The sequence below is a fragment of the Apodemus sylvaticus genome, chromosome 1 (assembly GCF_947179515.1).
Source record: "Apodemus sylvaticus chromosome 1, mApoSyl1.1, whole genome shotgun sequence".
NCBI lineage: Eukaryota > Metazoa > Chordata > Mammalia > Rodentia > Muridae > Apodemus > Apodemus sylvaticus.
Window position 1 is genome coordinate 32,756,567 of NC_067472.1, and position 20,222 is coordinate 32,776,788.

General features: G+C 42.1%; 1 protein-coding gene across 1 annotated transcript; it reads right to left on the reverse strand.

The window, feature by feature from the left end:
- Positions 1–1,317: 1,317 nt before the first annotated feature.
- On the reverse strand, positions 1,318–20,147 carry Cd274 (CD274 molecule). The gene is made up of 7 exons (XM_052187557.1): positions 20,040–20,147; positions 14,666–14,731; positions 13,439–13,780; positions 7,565–7,849; positions 5,526–5,636; positions 3,933–3,992; positions 1,318–2,790 (listed from the first exon to the last, which is right to left on the reverse strand). Exons 2-7 carry the CDS (start codon positions 14,715–14,717, stop codon positions 2,768–2,770), a joined length of 873 nt encoding a protein of 290 aa, XP_052043517.1. The 5' UTR covers positions 14,718–14,731; positions 20,040–20,147; the 3' UTR covers positions 1,318–2,767.
- Between the last annotated feature and the right edge of the window lie 75 nt (positions 20,148–20,222).

Consider the following 20,222-nt stretch of genomic DNA (forward strand, 5'->3'; position numbering starts at 1 on the left):
ATACACAACACAAAAGAATAAAGTGCCATACAATCCAACACCGTGAGACGGCATTAAGATTTCAAATAACATAATAAATAGAATGTGTTGCCCAACCAGATCTTTTCTTAAATGTCATACAAACAAGACACTAACATGAGAATCATCAATAGGCCTGTGTGAATGGGCGACAGAAGGGGTTCTGTTTGGGGTTCTGATATGCCAGTCTTTCCTTTGAGATGGGATCTCACTACGTAGCCCAGCCTATTTCTTCAGTCTTGACATGTGACAAAACAAAGAAAATTGTAAGAAAGTTCTGGGTTCCTCCTCCTCCAAGAGAACACAGATTCTCAAAACCTCAAGGTTACAGTGTCTTGGAGGCCCCTGTGGTAAGGAGAGGCAGTAGCCTTCAAGGGTCCACGCAGAGCTAATGGGCTCTTCCCGGGCAGCCAGCAGTCAAGGAGTGGTGCTGACATTTCCAGGGAGAACATGTAATAAGCAAGTAGAGCATCTGTGTTTGAGAAAAGAAGTCAAGGAAGAAACAAAATGGCCCCAGATCTGCTTCTGCCATGGGGACACAAATAGGGCACCCTTTGGGACTGGGTTGACTCAGTGTACCCTGGGGACTCACGGTCTCCCTTTGAGCAGACACAGAAGAAGCCAAACACAAACTCAGTGAGTACATGCTTTAAATGGTGTCTGCAGATACAGGCAGCAGTAGACAGTGTGAGGCGTGCCTATAGGGATGGGAAAGAAACCCTAGAAACAAAGGCAGTTCCCTTTTTGGATCTTTAGATCAGTTCTGGAAGCAGTAGTATCAATACAGTGAATAAAAAGAGCAAAGTGCACAGAAAATGCTCAGTGACCTATCATTTAGGGATACATAGATAAATAGATAGATAGGCAGACAGAGAGTCAGACACTTTAACATATCTTTCTACATGTTAACTGTGTTTAGGAAAATATATGTGCAAAAACAGTAACAGTTGCTTCTGGGGAGCAAGTTGAGTGGATAGGCTGATGGAATAGAGGTGGTTTCATTTGACTTTTTTGTCTTAAGAACTATTCTGAGTCAGTTCCCTGTTGATTTGTGTTTGGACTGTATGTGTATGCATGTGCAGGAGGATGCACTCAGGTATATGAGTACATGGTCCCTGTGCGTGTGTGTTTGTGTGTATGTGCGTCTGTGTGTGATATGTGTGTCTGTGCGTGGTATGTGTGTGTGCACATGTGTATTTCCATGTGTGTGTTTGTGTGTGTATATATGTGGTGTGTATGTGTGGTGTGTATGTGTGTATATATATGGTATGTGTATGTGTGTATATGTATGGTATGTGGTGTGTGTGTGTGTTTGTGTGTGTATATGTGTGGTGTGTATGTGTGGTGTCTGTGTGTATATATATGGTATGTGTATGTGTATGTGTGTATATGTATGGTATGTGGTGTGTATGTGGTGTGTGTGTGTGTGTGTGTGTGTGTGCAGGCTTAATTTTTCAGGTACTGTCAGCTCCCGGGGGCCTGGAGCTTACTAAGCAGGCTAGGCTGGGCACTCAGTGAGAGCTAGGGGTCTACCTGTCTCTGCCTTCCTAGTGCTGGGATCAAAAGCACAGACATACGCAACTGTTTTGTGTGGGTTCTGGGAATAAAATTCAGCGTTTCACACTTGTGAGAAATACCGGTGAGAAGTATTTTACCCCAACTGAGCTATCTCCTCAGATATCAATATCATTTAAATAGGAAAATTAAAAAAAAGAACTCTCAGCAAGACTAGACACTTGGAGAACATGAGATTGTATGGCAAGGATAACAAATCAGAGGTAAATATAATGCTAGACAACAAACTGGAGAGTCACTTTCCAGTGTCTTTAAAATGCAGACCCCTTGTTAATGAGCACTGCTTCGAGTACTGGACACACAAACACATCCGGCAGGTACTCTGGCACACATCTCTCTTCTCAGAGGCCAGCACTGTGCATGAGGCACGGTGTGATGTGCAATACTACTTAATAAGCAGTTTTAAAATTAATTTCTTAGCTACAAATTCTATCCTGAAAGGACAGTGGCTGAAGAACAGAAATCTGAGAGCTGTTATTCTGTGGGCAAGTGACCTACTAAGTCACTCAGCTTCTTGGCTATGAAGTGAGTATAACAGAGGTTAGCTGTTGCTATCATGATGAGGGTTGCTGTGGTAATGAGATAATATGTTTGAGTGTTGTACCCAACACCTGTAAAGCTGATACAGCACAACTGTTACTGCAGAGCCTTGAGGACAGAAAATAAAGATTATTCAAGTCAAACAGCAAGAGCCTGTCAAACCAAGCATGTGACCTCCACGTTCCCTGCTTGTGCCAGTAGTCATGGAGGATGCCAAGCAGCATTTAAGTTTGATGACTACATTTTAACGTCGATCATGTCTTTGGAACTCACCAGTCATAATCGCATGCCCACAGGAAGAACACACGGACTCAAAATAAATAGAAGGCACCCATACTTCAACACTCGTGACTCCGTCTCTCATCCAGGCACCGGGTAGAGGAAAAGGTCATTGTGCAAGAACCAGTTGTTAAGTCAGGAACTCTCAACCCATTTCCCAAGATGACTGTTGGGCAACTTGCTTAGCAGCGTCTCCTGCAGAAATGCCTTGTCCCCACTCCTCTTCCAACATTTTCTCTCTTGGCTCTCTTTTCAGGTTCCATTTTGAGTCCTCGGACCCATGTCCCATGGGCCCTTTCTTTCACAGACCACAAGCTGCCAATCCTGTCTCGACGATCAGAGGGCTCAACACTGCTTACGTCTCCTCGAACTGTGTATCTGGAGAGTGATCATAATATAATTTCACAAGGGCAGGGAATATGTGAGGGGAAGCGGATGATATGTAAGACAAACACATTTGATGTTTTCTAGAGCATATAATAATGTTGCTGTACGACAGAGACAAATTCTACCTATGTCTGACTATACTTATAGATGAAGGATGACTCACCATCTTGGCTTGTCCAGGACTGCCCTGGTTTTAAAATGGAAAGTGTGCTGGGTTGAGAAATCCTCAGATCTGAGCAAGCAAGGCTGTCTCCTCAGGGTGACTCGGCAGTATAAATGGTAATGTGCATGAGGGAACCTGCTTGGGTCTGCCCAAGTTAGTCAAACCACTTTAATCCTGGGCCTACGGTTTGGTTTCTAACAACATTAAAATGAATTAGAAAATGAAACTTATTAAAAAAAAAAGAGTTCAGTTGGCTGGTTCAGAGTTCTCTACTCTTATAAATATAGACGTTAGTAGCAGAATAAATGGACGCACCTAGCGTAAGAACAAACATCTGCGGTAAGTCTGTGTGTTCTTAGGCAGCTCACGTTATCTTCTCAGCCCTGTGTTCTCTACTATAAAATAGAGATGATTCTCATATTTATCTGATTGTTTCCAGGCAGGGTGATGAAATGAAATGTCATATCCCACACATGAGACAGTTAACAGCTAACCACACAGCAGAATCACTTGCTTAAGTGCCCATTCAAATAAGTCAGCAGTGTCCCTGGTTGCAGGGCTACCACCACCATCACTACCACCACCACCACCACCACCACCACCACCACCACCACCACCACCAGCAGCAGCAGCAGCAGCAGCAGCAGCAGTAGCAGCAGCAAACCCAGAATTTCCTCATGGGAAATTCTGAGGGAGAGGAGCCAGCAGCCCCACCCAACAGCCTCCTTTGAAAGGAGAGGAGACCATAACTAGCAGATTTCTCTTGTTAACAGTAGCTTTTTCTGTTCTTCCTTTTGCTTTGTTTTTGTTTTATGCTGTGTGGTTGCTGGCCTGCAATCCCTATCCTCCTGCCTCAGCCTACAGAGTGCGGAACTGCAGCCCCGCAGGAGCGTGCCTGGTTGCGCTATCCCTGCTATCCCTCGAGGTGAGGTCCTCCAGTTCACCCCTCCCTTCTGTCATTCACACTTACCATTTCGGTTTTTTGAGCTTGTATCTTCGATGCCACATTTTTCCACATCTAGCATTCTCACTAAAGAAAAAGAAATCAATCTTAATTCCTTATAGCAGGATGCTACTACAACCCGAGGGACTCGACTTCCATGTAAGGTTTTTAGGAGACACAGATCAATCCCCAGTCAACAGGCTTTTAGCCCGTGAACTTCTTTATTCCAGATCCCACAGATTAACCTCAAAGTTAATTATTCAACAATTTAGGGCGCATACTTTCATTCTCAGATGGTTTTTACGTGTGTCTACTTTGTCTTCCACCCTTCCCCTCAGAGACGGCCCACACCCTGAGCTATCTTATCACCTACTGATTCGCTGCCTTTCTCATCCTCAACCAATTGTTCCAGATGCCATTTGGCAACGACTGCTTCCTTGTGCAAGTCCCAGGCTAGTCCTAATCCAGACGTGTCACTGAAGCTTAATCCATCCTGGCAACTCTCCTGGTTCTGCTCACGGCTTATTCTCTGGAAGCAGCTGGTTGCCTCCTCCCCAGTTACACCACCTTCCCCATACACTCGCCCTTCAAAAGGGTGATGGGGAATTCCTCTCTGACGATTGATGTTCCTTCCCATATTCTATTTCCCTATTTGGCTTCAGACATGTCCATACGCCATTGGCTCACTCGGAATACATTTCAAAGTATTGGTGAAAAGGTTTACTCTAGGTCATCTTACAATGGGAAGTATGCAGGGCAACTTTACTGTGACCTGTTCAACAGTGAACCTCACACCGCCCCTTCAATTATTTAAATATTATTTGACTATATTCATTTTCCTAGATTCCAGTCATTTTTATGGGTAAGTACTGAAATAGATATATGGAAATTATTTTAAAAACTATGTCGTTTCATCTTCAGAAATCTTGCAAAAAATTGCTTTGTGGTAAAGATATCACAGCTGTTTTTAGACAGAAGCGTTTTTCTACTTAGGGTACCCAGAACCCAGCTCAATAGGACGTTGTAAGGGATATAAGACTTGAGTTCAACTGAGACCAGCAGGTACCACAGTGCTCTGTCTTCAGAGTCTGTAAAAAGAAACCTTATAGCTTTTTTCTTCAGCCTCCATTGCTCTACATCCTCCACCCCTTACCTCCAATAACAGTTAAGAGTGTCTTCCTTGTTGTCTATCTATATTTGTATGCAGGCTAACTTTACTGTGACCTATTGAACAGTGAACCTCACACTGCCCCCTTGAAAGCTAAGTCTTTTAGCTTCCCTAAGCCCTTGCCCAACTGATACCTCTCCAAATCACAACAGGGTCCAACATCGCAGAACAACAGTATGAGCAGGACTTAAGGAAGACTCAGTTCACCAAAGTCACTGCTAAAACTTACTCTGTGTAACTGAAAGCTAGTCCGGAGAGGGGAAAGGCAACACCTTTCAAGTGAGTGTATCCTGGTGAGGCTCTGCTAGTGCACAGGGTGGGACTGTACCCTGTGGTGTGGGGCTGTTCTTGTTAAGTCAGGGTGGTACAATCTCTGGCACTGCCTGCTCAAGGCCTTGGTGAAAGGGCCCTCATGCACTTCCCTGTGGGCAGTACAACAATGGGGGAAATACCTTGTTTTCTCAAGCAGAAGATGACCGTGGACCCTACAATGAGGAACAATAGGAAGGATCCCAGAAGCACCCAGTGAGTCCTGTTATGCGGGAGACGTTCTTCAGGTGGTTCTGAAAAAGAATAAAATGAAGCTGAAGGGAGGGAAAGCTTTGCTGGGAAATAGTCAGGAGAAGGATGACTCTTGAAATGCTGTTTAGTCTTAGGGTGATCTTAATTTCTAAAACATAATGGCTCGGTAAGAGCTGGAAGGAGAAAATAGGTCTCCTAAGAAACTGGGAGCAGCACAGAGAAGAACTCCAGGCCTGTGACATGTTTAGTGCAGTGCCACAGAAAGTGACAATGGCGATCTTAATGCAGTAACTCCCTTGTGCTCTCTTTAATATGGACACTAACAGCTGACTTGGTGTGGAAGGCCAACTCCAGATGGGAGAGCATGGCACTGCTGAGCAGCGTCTGTCACCCACACCTACGGTCAAGATCAGTTCTGGGTGTTTTCTTCCCATGTTTGAAACTCTTGGGTGCTCTAGTCATTGGTTTTTCCCTGTTTGTCTGTCTGGAGTTTTGTGTAAGAGAAAAAAATGGGTCCCATGGCACAAGGGTGCTCTAGGATTGCTAACTTCCATATCCTGTTGTAAGTTAGCCATTTGGTCCCACTATGAACCCAAGTTACAGATGAGAAGAGACACTCAAGAGTGGTTAAGTTACTCCAGGATGTCCTACCAATAAATTGCGGGAAAACTGCTTTTTGCTGTTTTATTGTGATGATGTTTGTTTGTTTTGTCTTTGAGGCAGGGTCTCTTGTAGTCAGACCATACTGGCCTTGCTATGTAGCTGAAGATGGCCTTGAACTTCTGATTTTCCCTCTGCCACCACCCAAGCAAGGGTTTGGATTATAGGTGATCCCTATTTAACCAAGTTTATATGGTGCTGGGGTCAGATCTTTGTGGATGCTAGGCAAGTATTTCCCAACTGAGCTACATCTCCAGCCTCATAAAATGTTTAATGACAGAAAACCAGCAATATAGCTTTTATGAAAAAGTCCAATTCCAGTTAAAATATCTTGCCTTTTTTTGTTTTTCGTTTGTTTGTTTGTTTTAAGTTTTTCCAAACTTGTATGCTTCTTCTTGGTCCAAGCCCATCCTGGGCTGTATCTTTCATATTGGTTGACTTTTTAATGTAGTTTTATTAATCTTCTCTAAACTTCTTCGTAGAGGCATCTCTAAACATCAATGTACTGTTGACGTACATTGGGGGTTAGATGGAGGCAGAAGCAATTCTCCTCAGAGTACCTCTAGATTTATATTCTTATAATGCTCCAAGCCTCTCACCCGACTGTCTCCCATTCCCCCCATTGCTGCAAGTTAATGAATTTTAAAAGCAGCTGGGTTCTCAAACGATTTTCCCACACTCATTTTCTACAGCTCATTCTGTCCCTACAATACCATTGCCTGGTGAGTTACAACCCAGCTAGTAGGCTGCCAATAAACATGGGCCTCATGTCCTATACACAAGGCAGACTTCCTGGAGTTGAAATCTCAGGGAATGCCCTGTAGAGAGGGAGGAAAGGCTCCTTCCTGTTGAGTATAAAAACCAAAAAAAAAAAAAAAAAAAAAAAAAAAAAAAAAAAAACCAATGCATTTGCCTCCTGGAACAGCAGCCCCGGAGGGAAGAGGGCAGCTTTTACATGACAAGGTTTACATTCCTGAGGCATAAACAGAGTCTTGCTCTCATGTTGCCACAGCGCTGCAGTTACAAGAGCATTTCCTACATGTCATCTGTTTCCTGGAGCACAGTGACTTATGTCCTACTCATCTACAAATACTCAATGACTAACCTACAGTCTGTCGGGAACAAGTACTTAATTCTTGCTGAATGTTTATCAAGTAGCATCATGGCTCGCACGCAAGAGAAAGGAGTAATAGGATACATCTAGCAAATGTAAGTGTGAAGTATTCATACACTCAGCCAACTGTTGCTAAGTGAATGTGACAGATGCCCATCATAACTAGGAGTCCGGGGACCGAGGTAGTCAACTCACCTGGGATGATCAGCTCAGCTGTGTGGTTTTCCCCTGACTTAAATCTCCAAAAAGTACAGTAGAAAACATCATTAGCTGTTGCATTGACCCTCAGACTGCTGGTCACATTGAGGAGCTGCTCCTCTGTCTGGGAAGTGGTGATGGTTGTCTTCCCACTCAGGGACTGGTGGTCACTGTTTGTCCAAATTACTTCGGCTTCTGGGTAACCCTCGGCCTGACATATTAGTTCATACTCAGAAGTGGCTGGATCCATGGAAATTCTTTGGTTGATTTTGCGGTACGGGGCTAGATCAGAAGCAAAAAGAGGTCAGGGCTCTCTCATCTTTGGGCTAGACATGTGGTTTTGTGGTGTCTGCTAACCAAGAGCATCAACTCAGACTGGTTATTGGAGAAATATGTCTCCGGCTCTGCTATTTTGGCAGCAAGGAATGGGTGCTAGTCTGCCTCGGTTCTTCTGTTCAAATCTGGGCCATGTCTGGGCTTCAGGAACGACCTCATTGTTGTAAAAACCACACCAGGGTGTTTGCTGAGCTCTAGATGTAGCAACTAAACTAAGTAAACTGTGATCTGGAAACCACAGACCTTTCTACCTAAATATGAATAAAACCTACCTAGTTCTTCAGCAATCACTGTCCTACTCATGATTCTTTAGTGAGCCAAAGAGAGCCCAGGATAGAGCCTTAGATCCCTACCCCATTAGCAAAGACAAAATAAGAGCTTTGCAATATGATATTGCTCAGAGAAATTTGACAGAGAGTAGCTAAGGCAAAGCAAAGCTGTAATATGTTAGGTTGCTCATGAACCAAGAAAACCACCATCAACGAAATAGGTATAATTATGATTTCAAGTAACAACTTTGATGAGTACTTGCCCAGTCTTGTATTTGTCACATTCAAGAACAATTGAAGCTGAGACCACTATACATTTTCAAATTACTTCAAGAAATAATGTCACTACAATAAGGTCTATGCCACATGGTCTGTGACTTAATTTTTCTGGGAAATTAAAGGTTTACATTTAAAATCACTGTCAATGATAAAACATTCAGAATATTTGCTTTCTGTTTTCGTTTTCTCGGGTGCTGAGGGAAGGAGGGCCATGCTTCATCTAGAAGACCATGGTGAGCAGCTGCTGAGTGGATTCAACCACCTCTGACTAAACCTCCACAGCCTCCGTCTCTTAGCAGGAGCACGAGGGCCCAGGCGGGAAACACCAGAATTCCCACTTGCACGTTTGCTATAGGATCTGTAAAATGTCATAAACATTGATGGCTGTCACTGAGTCTGAATATCTGTCACAGGAAGAGAGGAGGGCGTTGATTCACATCTGGGTTACTATGGATTGTTTCAATTCTCCTGTCTTTTTTTTTTTTTTTTTTTTTTTTTTTTTTTGCTTTTGAGGAAGAGTTGCGTGTAGACCAGGCTAGCCTTGAACTTGCTGTGTAGTCAAAGGTAACCTGTCTCTACCTCCTGAGTGCTGGGGTCACCAACAACTATGTGCTATTGCATGTGGTTTCATGCTCTATTGGGGATACCAGAACTTCATGAAGGGCAGACAAGCACTCTACCAACTAAGCTCCAGACCGGCCCCTCTTGTCTATCTTTAATTGAATCCACTGTTTTCAAAAATAAGCACATTACAAAGTCTTCTTAAAGAAACTGAGGATCAGAGATAAAGATCTAAGATGTCACCTATGGAAAGGCTAACACAAAGCAAAACAAAATGTCAGCAGAGAGTTTCCCAGCCGCTTTCAGACATTAAAAATGAATATTGAGTTGGATGTGTGAAAGCATTGTCTAAAATAAGCTTCAAGGTGATTGAGACCAGCTCCATTTGTTAACGATGAATTTCATCATGCCATACACTGATCCTGAGTTGTCAGAAGTGGCAAATACTTTTTGTTCCATTTGTTTCTTCTTTTGAATATATTTTTGTAACATTTTCAGAATGTATCATTTGTTAGATTGAATCAAGCACATGAAATCAGTGAGTTATTTCCTTTTGATCTTCACAATGACAATTTCTTATAACACAAGCTATATATATTGGTACCAAATATATCCTTTATAATCACCTCAAAGACAGAGTGACAGATTCTGTTTGTTTCCAAACCTCTGGTTTAGCTCTAGAACACTGTTACCGCTGTGATCAAAACCTAGAAAAGTTCAAGTTACTTTCAAAGCTACTCTGTGTCTTGATACCCACTCCAGAAGTACAAAGACAGGCAACAAAGCAAGGTTAGGAAGGGCATAGATTCTAGAGATGAGCTAGTTAGGTTCAGAACCTGGCTGCCTAATTTTATCGGGGTGGAATTTAGGCAAACTGCATTATTTCTTTGGCCCTCAAATATTTAATGCCTGAAAATGGGAGCAGCAATGCTACACAACATTGAATCTAAGATGTCCCCTATGGAAAGGCACATTCAGAGCTGAAAGATAGTAAATAGGAAACAAACAAACAAACAAACCATGGTCATGAGCAAGTGCCTCCCACCAAGAGTAGTGTAAAAGATTAAATGAATTCATATGAGCAAGAAACCCAGGGCACGAGCTCACACTTGTTAGGTGTTCTGTGAGTGTTAATTATAACAGCCGCCCCTGCTGGTCCTGAGCAGATTAGGAGGACCATGAGCACAGCCGTTTCTTCCCATTTCTCATTACTACTCCGGTGGGTCTCAAAGTTCCCATGGCTCATGAGAAACAGTTTAAAATCTCCCCGATTCAAGCCTGTTCATATAGCAAACATTTTAAGCTAATAGTTTTTTGTTTGTTTTGTTTTTTTTTTAAAAAAACATTCTTTTAACAAACATACTTTTCTTTTCTTATTACACTGGGACTTCATTATACGTCAAGGCCAAGAGGTACAAGGATAAAACAGACCAAACCCCCCTAACCCTAGAACTTATGTTCAAGAGAAGGCAAGAGATAATAAACACGATATGCTGACGGCTTAGCTGGGATAGATAATATAGAAAAGATTTGAACAGGACTGCGGGTCTGGTGACCCATGACATTCCTTAATTGTTGAACATCCATGTGATTAAAGTGTGTCTTACAGCTGCTTAATACCATCTACAGTCCAAGAACTACTAAATGGACATTTCATTCTTTTCTGATATTAACTTCAGTGATTAAAGCTGAATATTTTTTCACTTAAAAGCCAGATGCCTGAGGGTCTCCTGTTGATCCTTTGCAGGTACAACAGTATCCAAAGCGACAATTAAAACTGAGTTAATCCAAAACTGCACTCTTTCAGATTTCAGTTTTGAAATGCCTCACCTTTAAAACCCCACGGTGAGTGAACTCCCTGCAGGGAAGCTTCCCTGCCACACACTTGCAGTGATGGGAAGAAGACAGGGCAGCCTTGCTGTGAAATCATTTGCATAGGGCACAATTCAGGAGTTCTACTTCCTCAACATGGAAAGCTCTTACATGCCAGCCACCACGGTGCTAGAAACTGAAACCAAGATCCTATACATTCTGGACCAGTGTTCTACTGCTCAGCATGTCCTCAGTCCTGTTCCTATTTTAATTAAGTAAGTAAGTACAGAAAGGATCTTGCTGGATTGCTCAGGCTACTCTTGAACCTGCTAAATGTTCATAGCTCAGACAAATCCTAATTGTATGATTCTCCTGCCTCAGCCTCCCACATAGCTGGGATTACAGATTTGAGCTCCAACACCCACCACAGCCAAGGTTCAGATTCTTGGTCTAGACCTCCCAAAGTTGCATATAAGGTGAACTGGGAGTAAAATGCCAACGCAGTGATTTCGAAAGGAAAATGAAATAGTCAAGCAGGCCTTTAAGTTGGCTTGGTCCCATCAAAGACCCCCCCATGGAGAAGCCATCAGCCCCAGAAGGTCGTCTTTGGTATCAAAGATATCAACAAGCAGATAATCTAGAGTAAATTCTTCCTCACTACAAAGTCATCTCCTCCTAGCAAGCTTTGATTCATCTTGTCACAGAGACCTACTCTGTTTCCTTCTTCCTGACTGCCTGCACTGGTTTAGCAACCTTGACTGCTCATGGCCTTCCAGTGTCATAATTTCTTTAAATGTCTTGTAACAAAACAGGAGCTTCATATTTGCTGGTGTACCATCACGTGCTCAAGATATTAACAATCATACCCGGAGTCTACTTTCATGAATGTCCCAAATGAAGAATTATAAGTAAAAGGTAAGAGACATTAGAGCCAAGCAACAAAATAAGACAAGTGACATCTTCATAACCACGGGAGCTCTAAGTGGTCCAGCATCAGAGACCCACTGATATATCGTCGGACACATTTTTCCTAATCTCTAAATAATTTTGAATTAATAATTGTCGTGATCCCTTATGAGAAAGGTGAATTTTTCCTATTTATAATGTTGACCTTCACACTAGTTTAGTAATAAAAAGATCAAAGGAGACTATCTGATTCTAGCCAAATAGTTTTAAAGTTATTATGAAAACCAAAAGGAGCAGACAGATCATCTGCAATGCCTGCCCGGAGAAGACAGGGTTCAGCTCAGTGTCCATCAGGATGTTCACAGACCACAGAAGGGACCTGACTCAAGGGTCCCCACTGTGGGAGTTAGGTGAAGAAGAGAGCCTTGGGGAGTTCTGGTCCTGGTGAGCATCTGGTCAGGCTGTGTGCACTCACACCCGAGATGAGCGAAGCCCTCAGCTCTATGCAACCCAACAGTGAAAGCAGGGATGGTTATTAAGGTGTTTTCCTTCCCTTAGTTAGTTCCAACTCAGAACCTTGAACTCAAGTGACCCGATGACATTTCTGTGGCTCATTATCCAGGAACTTACACTCATGGTTCCTCCTCAGCACTCCCAGAGATTCAGGCCCGGAAAATGAGTGTATGCCTGCTGAGTGTAGCTTGCACCATCTCTGTAGAAGAATGGCTTCTTCTACACTTAAGTTCTTCATTTCTCATCCTTTATAGATTAACCTTAAGGCTGCATTAACCTTTTTGAATGAGACCCTAACAGTAGAAGAGACAGACAGACAGACAGACAGACAGATAGATAGATAGATTGATATAGAGGTATATATACACATATACACACATTATATATGTCTACATATAATATGTGCATATATGTGTATATATATGTATATAAAATTCTATATGATATGTGTGTATATATATATATATAAATAAATATATATATATATTGAATTTTGTATGGAGATATTCAAAGGAAGGAAAATGTGCTAAGCCTGATAGAATAAATATAAACAGTAATCTAATCAAAAAGTTATGGAGGGATGTGCAAATAGTGTTACTGAATGTATATGCCATGGAAGATGGTACTTAGGGAGGACAGACATTTTTGTAATATCCATGATGCCCAATTACTTGTAAATATGTGTGTGTGTGTGTGTGTGTGTGTGTGTATACATATTTACAAGTAATTCAGAAAGTTTGCAAAGATGAAATGCCAGGTGTTTGTTTCTGATCATAAATGCAATATATATAATTATATATATAATAGCACATTGTTATTATACATTATATATTATACTATATAATATATAAACTTATTGTATATTACATAGTTATACATATGCATATATGCAGTATACATTATATATATTGCATTTATGATAAGAAGCAAACAACTGGCCTTTCACCTTTGCAAGCTCACGGTACTGCAGAGCATGGCTGTGTATTATTACCTGGTACTGAATCTCAACTTACTGGCAAACACACAGTGCTAGGCGTTTTCATGGGTGGAGTGTATGAACGAACAAACGAGCGAGAAAAAGAACAGGCTACTGTTCTGTGAGACGTGGGTGTGAACTTCCAAGAATGAAGAGCTCTCAACATTAGGGAGTGGTTTTAAATAAAGACAAGCCTTCCTCATCCAGGGTAATTCTTACCATGGACTTTCAATGTGATTCGCTTGTAGTCTGCTCCGCCGTAGCTGATCATGCAGCAGTAGCTGCCGGCGTCCTGTAGCTTGACATCTATGATCTGAAGTGCAGCATTTCCCTTCAAAAGCTGATCCTTTGGCAAGGAGACTCTGCCCCTGAAGCTGCTGTGCTGAGGCTTTAGGTCCTCTTCTCCCTCCACAAACTGAATAACTTGCTTGTCTTCCTTTTCCCAGTACACCACTAACGCAAACAGGTCCAGTTTCTGTTCTACTGGGAATCTGCATTCAATCGTGACGTTGCTGCCGTACTCCACCACGTACAGGTCCTTTGGAGCCGTGATCGTAAATGCTGAAAAGGAAAGAGGACCGGCCCTCAGAAGACAGGAAACACCTCCCAACACATTTGAAAAGCTGGGTAACAGGTTACCATCACTTTATCTAGTGAACCACGTGAACACTACAATTCTTCTTTAGAATAACTTCATGGGAGGAGGGGGAACGAAAGCAATCTAGATAATATATTATCAGTCTTGTTTAAAAGGAACGGATAAAAAGAAATATACTATCAGTGGGTCATCTCCCTAGGAATTTTCAGTAATTATTCATAGGAAATGGATCATCTGTTAGTTCTGTATTACCTGTATTTTTTTTTTATGCCCCAGGGTGGGGAGTTGTTGTTCATTTGTTTCTGGTGCTAGGATTGCATCCAGAGTTTTGTATACACCAGTCAAGTGTTCTACTACTAAACCACACCTACAGCTCCGGTATTTTCCTTCATCCTTTTCAAGTAACTTATATATGGAGAAGGAGAACTAGAATGTGCTTTTCATAAGCAAAGTATATTCCTTTGAATTATCTTAGGGGATGGAGTAATCGCTCACAGGAAGTGAGCGACTTACTGTGCAATGCATGGATCTGAGTTCAAATCCCCAGAGCCCAGGTCAAAGCCAGGTACAGTAGCCTGTACCTATACTCTCAGTGGACTGGGAGGTGAAGCATTACAGTACTCAGTAATGAACAACAAATAAGAGGCCTTGTCTCAAACAAGGTAGAAGGTGAGGACTAAGATCCAGGTTGTCCTTTGACCTCCACGTGTGTGCCTAGCATATGCACATACACACATACCCCTTCTACACACACACACACACACACACACACCACAAATTACTTCCATTTTAACTCATGGCTAAAATATTAAAAATAGAGAACCCACTGAAAAGATTTGGCGACTTACCCCATAGCAAGTGACAGCAGGCTGTGAACAGAGTGACAGCAAATATCCTCATGTTTTGGGAGTTATCTGGAAACAGGAAACACAGAGAAAGGTCTGCTTAATTTAATAGCTGAGCAACGAGACACTAGCAGATGTGTCCTAATATATAAATAAGCCCTAAAAGCCAGTCTGGAGAGCAAGGGTGGGCCAGCTCTAACTGAAGCAATTCTGATGGCTGGCCAACAAGCGATCTCCACATGTGGCAACACAGCTGTAGAGCTCAAAGTTCAGTGCTTTCGTTTTGTAACTCAAAGCCATGTAGAACCAAGGGAAAAGAAGTCAGTATGATGTGATGAGATCTTTACATTGAGCTATAAGCCCCCCAGATTGATAATGTACATTCAAAATCAGCCAAGGACAGCCCCACCCCCAACGCCCCCAGTTGTATCATGCAGTTTTTCAACGCTGAAACATATTTGAAGACTAAAACCTGCTTTAGGCAAAGCTTCAAAGCAAAGAACACCCAGTTCTCACTTTCACTTTTCAATGCTTCCTTTCCCCCTCTTAAAAATTCTCACCTCTGCCCCTCGCCTATTCCAAATTAGAATTCTTTTCCCCAGTAAAGAGAGTTACAGCAGTAATGGGAAGGAAGGAAGGAGAATTCCATCTGGCCTGTTTACTTTAAGGTCTGGCAGTCTCAGGGGCACTGCCTGGGATGCAGCAGCAGGAATCCTAGTCTTCTCTCTTGCTGAACATTTTCCTAATTCTCTCAGCAAGCACTGAGTGTCTTCTCTGAGTCTGGCCCTGTTTTTGGGCACTGCTGGAGCAGCAGACAGTGAAACTAAGGCTGAAGAGCAAGGTCAGAGGCGAGTGCTACATTTCAGCCAGTTTAATAATTAACATTTTTCTCTTGTGTGTTATTCACATGTTTACATCTTTTATGGGAGAGTCAATCTTCCCTTAGTGTCTCTCTGACCTGTGTGTCCATTCACAGTCTATCTGACAGCCGATGGGTAGGGCTTCTGGCATCCAGTCTCTAAAACTCAGTAAGGAAACTATACATCGGCCAGGAGGAAAACGAATGTGAGTCTTACATAGCTCAAAGAATAATAAATGAAAATGGAAAGAATGCCCTCAATAAGCAAGTGCATGGAAGATCTGTGATAACATTTGGACCTTCTGCTCCACCAAAATTATAGAATCCTCATAGGTAGTATTAGTGAAGATACAGGCAGACAGGATTTCTTGACCTTTATTGGTAAGGATGTGAAATTGTATAGCTTCTTAAAGGTCAACTTGGTAATCTGTTAAAAATTTAACTGTGTATGTCATACAGTCTTTCTATTCCTGTCTTGGAAATTCATCCTAAAAATAAAATAAACTCATATGTAACAGGGACACAGCTAACAATAATTCCAGACTTGAAATACCCCATGCATTAGCTAATAAAACCGTATTCTCAAAATATCCTGAGGGACAGATGCATACGGGATGAGTTTGCAAAAAAACAGGAGGGAGACTAGAGAGTAATATATAAAGCAGATATACAATAGTGTTATAGACCAACCCCACCCCTCTTGACAATGTTGCCTGACAGTGATTTTCTGCAAAGGTAATTGTGACTTTTATAGGGAGGACAGGGAAGTTCTTACACATTTATACTTTTATTTTTGAAAACATGTATTTACTTATTTTTATGTATGTGAGTACACTGTCACTATCTTCAGACATACTAGAAGAGGACTTCAGGTCCCATTACAGATGGTTGTGAGCCACTATGCAGGCACTGGGATTTGAACTCAGTGCCTCTGGAAGAGCATCCAGTGCTCTTAACCACTGAGCCATCTCTCCAGCCCACATTTATCATTTTTGTCTTTTGTGTGTGTGTGTGTGTCCAACTTTCAAATGAGTGAATAAACATTTTACTTATAGTATTAGGAAAAAAAATCATTACGCCTACCAAAATTCTTGTGAAGGACTCTAGAAATGGAGCTCAAACGTCTTCCTAGAATGACCATTTCTATGGTCATTTTTATGATTTATGGTTTATTTTTATGATTTGTCATCGTCGTCATCATCATCGTCGTTGTTGTTATAAAAACTAGTGTAAGCACATTATGCAATTTTCCCTTAAGGAGCTTTTTATTTACTTGGTTCCCAAAGTTTGCTTGGGAAGGAGGAGAGCTGCTACTGATGTGATAAAATAGTGGCCGAGATGCTGCCAAGATCCCTGTCCTCCCCAAAGGTGACAGAGACTGAGATGGCCTACAGCACCACCAGAGCCAAGCTGGAGAAAAGGTGACCACTCTCAGGACGTCTGTCAACAGTCTCCACTTGGCCTTTTTCCTCTACGCTTTTAAAGATTGATTTATTTTATGTGTAAAAGCGTTTTGTCTGGGACTGGAGACATGGCTCAGAGGTTAAGAGCACTCACTGGCTGCTCTTCCAAAAGTCCTGAGTTTAATTCCTAGCAACTATATGGTGGCTCACAACCACCTATAATGAGACCTGGCGCCCTCCTCTGGCCTGCAGGCACACATGCAGGCAGAATCCTGTATACATAATAAAGAAATCCATATATTCTTTTTAAAGAATGCTTTGCCTGCCTGTATGTATGCTTACCATATGTGTGTCTAGTGCCCTCAGAGGCCAAAAGACATTGCCAAATTCTCTGAGGTGTGAGTCACAGATAGCTCTGGGTCCCCTGGAAGAGCAGTACATGCTGTAAACCTCTGAGGCATCTCTCCAGCCCTAGTTGTTTTACACACTTAATAGCCATTTTTAAAATTGAAGATTGTGGTATAATTTCCACAAGTCTTGTGTTTAATGGACCCTTAATATTGACTTCCTTTACTGTTACATGTTGGGTCTTTTTGTCCCTTTTTTCAAAATCACAAGTATTTGTGTATTTACTTAATGTTTGGGCCGAGTACCAGTTGTGCGCCAGGTCCAAGTTTAGGCTTGTATGATAGATTCCCCTAAAAAGAATTGGTGATCTAGGGAGAAAGAAGACTGTGAAAACTGATACCATTGCATCTTCATGCAGCACTGCCATTACTTAAGTTTTTTCCCCTAGTTCAATTCTTGAAAAATGCAATTTGATTTGTTTAAATAAATATTTAGTTCTTGAAAATCATGTTTACTTATTTTGACTGTAAAGGTCATAGGCTTCTTATTGACTTTTATGATCTTTGATGTTAGAAAAGGGCACATGCAACAGCATATGAGAGACAGTAACAGGATCTTGACTTAGAGGCCAGCCTGGGCTACATAGAGAGACTCTGTCTCAAACAACAACAAAAACATGAAAATCAAAACAAACAAACAACAACAAAACCAAAACTAAACCAAACCAAACCAAGGACATTTACAAAAAGAGCAAAATCAAACAACTCATTGTTAGGCACATTATCTCTCCAGTTCATCTGCCCAAGAAGATGAGGCGGGATGACCTCCAAGCCTGTGAGGACACAGTGATTGTTGCAATGAGGTCATGGAAGAAATGGCCAAGCTGAGTATTAGATATCACACCGAGGTGCATGCCATCCATCGAAGGCGATACTTAATTCTTCCAATGCTGAATGGAAGACTCAGTTGGAACAGTTATCTATTGATTATGAGTCTGCTTTAAAAGCTTAGATGGCTCAGTGGTTAAGAGCACTGACTGCTCCTCTGAAGGTCCTGAGTTCAAATCCCAGCAACCACATGGTGGCTCACAATCATCTATAATGAGATCTGATGCCCTTTTCTGGTGTGTCTGAAGACAGTTACAGTGTACTTACATTTAATAATAAATAAGTCTTTGGGCTGGAGCTAGCAGGGCCAGAGTCAGCAGAGGTCCTGAGTTCAATTCCCAGCAACCACATGATGGCTCACAACCATCTGTACAGCTACAGTCTACTCATATACATAAAATAATAAAATACACAAATCTTTAAAAGCTTAGTATAAAATATGAAAGGTGATGGGTTGGGTCTAATAGTCACCTTCTTCAGTACCATATCCTCTCCTCACTGCCTCTCAGGGTGCAGGTGTGTGCAGCGGATGATAAAAAGGGGAAATTCAGGGACCGTGTAAATCAGCTTGGTTTTTGACCTCTAAACCTGCACCTCTTAGGCTGGCTGAGAACACAAGATTCTCTTCTCCCTCAAGCAAGAAACTATAACCTTTACAAATTCCCAGCCGAGAGCTAAGAGCCTTTCACAAAGCAACAGAGTATCTAGTAAAGAAGTGAAGGCCCATTCAAGATGGGGAAATAGGTTTGTCCCAGGGGAAGTCCAGACGAAGATCATGGAACACCACTTCTCTCTTCCCAGGGGGTGTGTGGGGATGGGGGTGTGGGGAAGCAGATGTAAGCTTCCTTTCTCAAAAGAATGAGTGAAATTTTACCCAATTTTCAAATTCTATCAAATGATCCTGAACTCTGCTCAAATTCCTCCCTACTCCATCCTTCCTTAGAGTGACATGTGACCCTGCTGTGTCCACTCATCTACGCTGCTCAGCTGGGAAAGGCTACTATTTTTCAGAGTATAAAGTTCTTCTTAAACACCCCTGGTCACTGTCATCGTCAGCTGCGAATACTTTCTGGAATGCATTCTGTTTTTTTTTTTTTTTTTTATATACAAAGGCCTTTCAGATGCTCAAACATAATAAAGTACTTATACACATAAGAGTTTATCTAAATAAAATACCCAGCTATATTCCAGACAGTTATATACACAGATGATCAGTGGATGACTGAGGTAGTAAGGCACTGTAACCAACCTGTGCACTCATCAGTGGGAGAGTGATGCCCTTTAATTACCCAGCACAATAAAATATAGCAATAAAAAAAAACAAAAAAACTGGCTAGGTAATTAATTCATAGGAAAGCACCTCCAATAATTTATTCAGATTAAAAAACAAACAAACAAACACTGTACTTTACCTCTTATGACAACCCCAACCTAAACTTTAACAGAGCCAAGGTCACTGGGTCTAAGAACTGTTTTGGGCATTTTCTTCTAAAAATCTCTTAGGTTCTCTGGGCAGATAGAGTGAAACTCTTAAGCTCCAGCATCTCGGACATTGACAGAGGAAAGGACCTCAGGAGATGATGCTTCAAGTGGAAAGGCTTGCCCAGTCATTACTAACAAACAGTCAAAGTCACACTAGGACCAATTCATCATCTCCTCTGACCCAGCTGCCTACCCCAAGATCCTATAGATAAACACACAAAACTGGCATTAAATCTAACAGTGCCTTGTCACCAGACAAATTGCCGACCCTGAGTTCTTAACTTTGCCAGGAAAGTTGCCTGCTAACCTATCGTGTTTCCCTCTCCATCCTCAAAAGGTCTAGTGATTCTGGCTCTCTAAAATGCCCTGCAAGCCATTCCAGGAGAAGATGCTCCTACCTGCAGGCGAGAAGACTGGCAGGAGACAGGCAGGCGCAGCTTGGCTTGAGGCTTGGGGACGCGCGCCGATTTCCTGGTCTTATCTCCAGCGCAGAGCCCCGCCCACTCTGCGGTAATCTCTCCCCCCACCTCTGCCTGCTCTGAAAGCAAAACCACCCAGCTGCTTTGAGCGTGAGTTTATCC

Coding starts and splice junctions, on each gene's coding strand:
- Cd274 (XM_052187557.1), bottom strand. CDS start 14,717: ATGAGGATATTTGCTGTCACTCTGTTCACAGCCTGCTGTCACTTGCTA. Junction 5,637..7,564: donor AGCTGAGCTGATCATCCCAG/GTGAGTTGACTA, acceptor ATTCTTTTTCAG/AACCACCTGAAGAACGTCTC. Junction 3,993..5,525: donor CTTCTGCTTGAGAAAACAAG/GTATTTCCCCCA, acceptor CTTTTTCTTTAG/TGAGAATGCTAGATGTGGAA.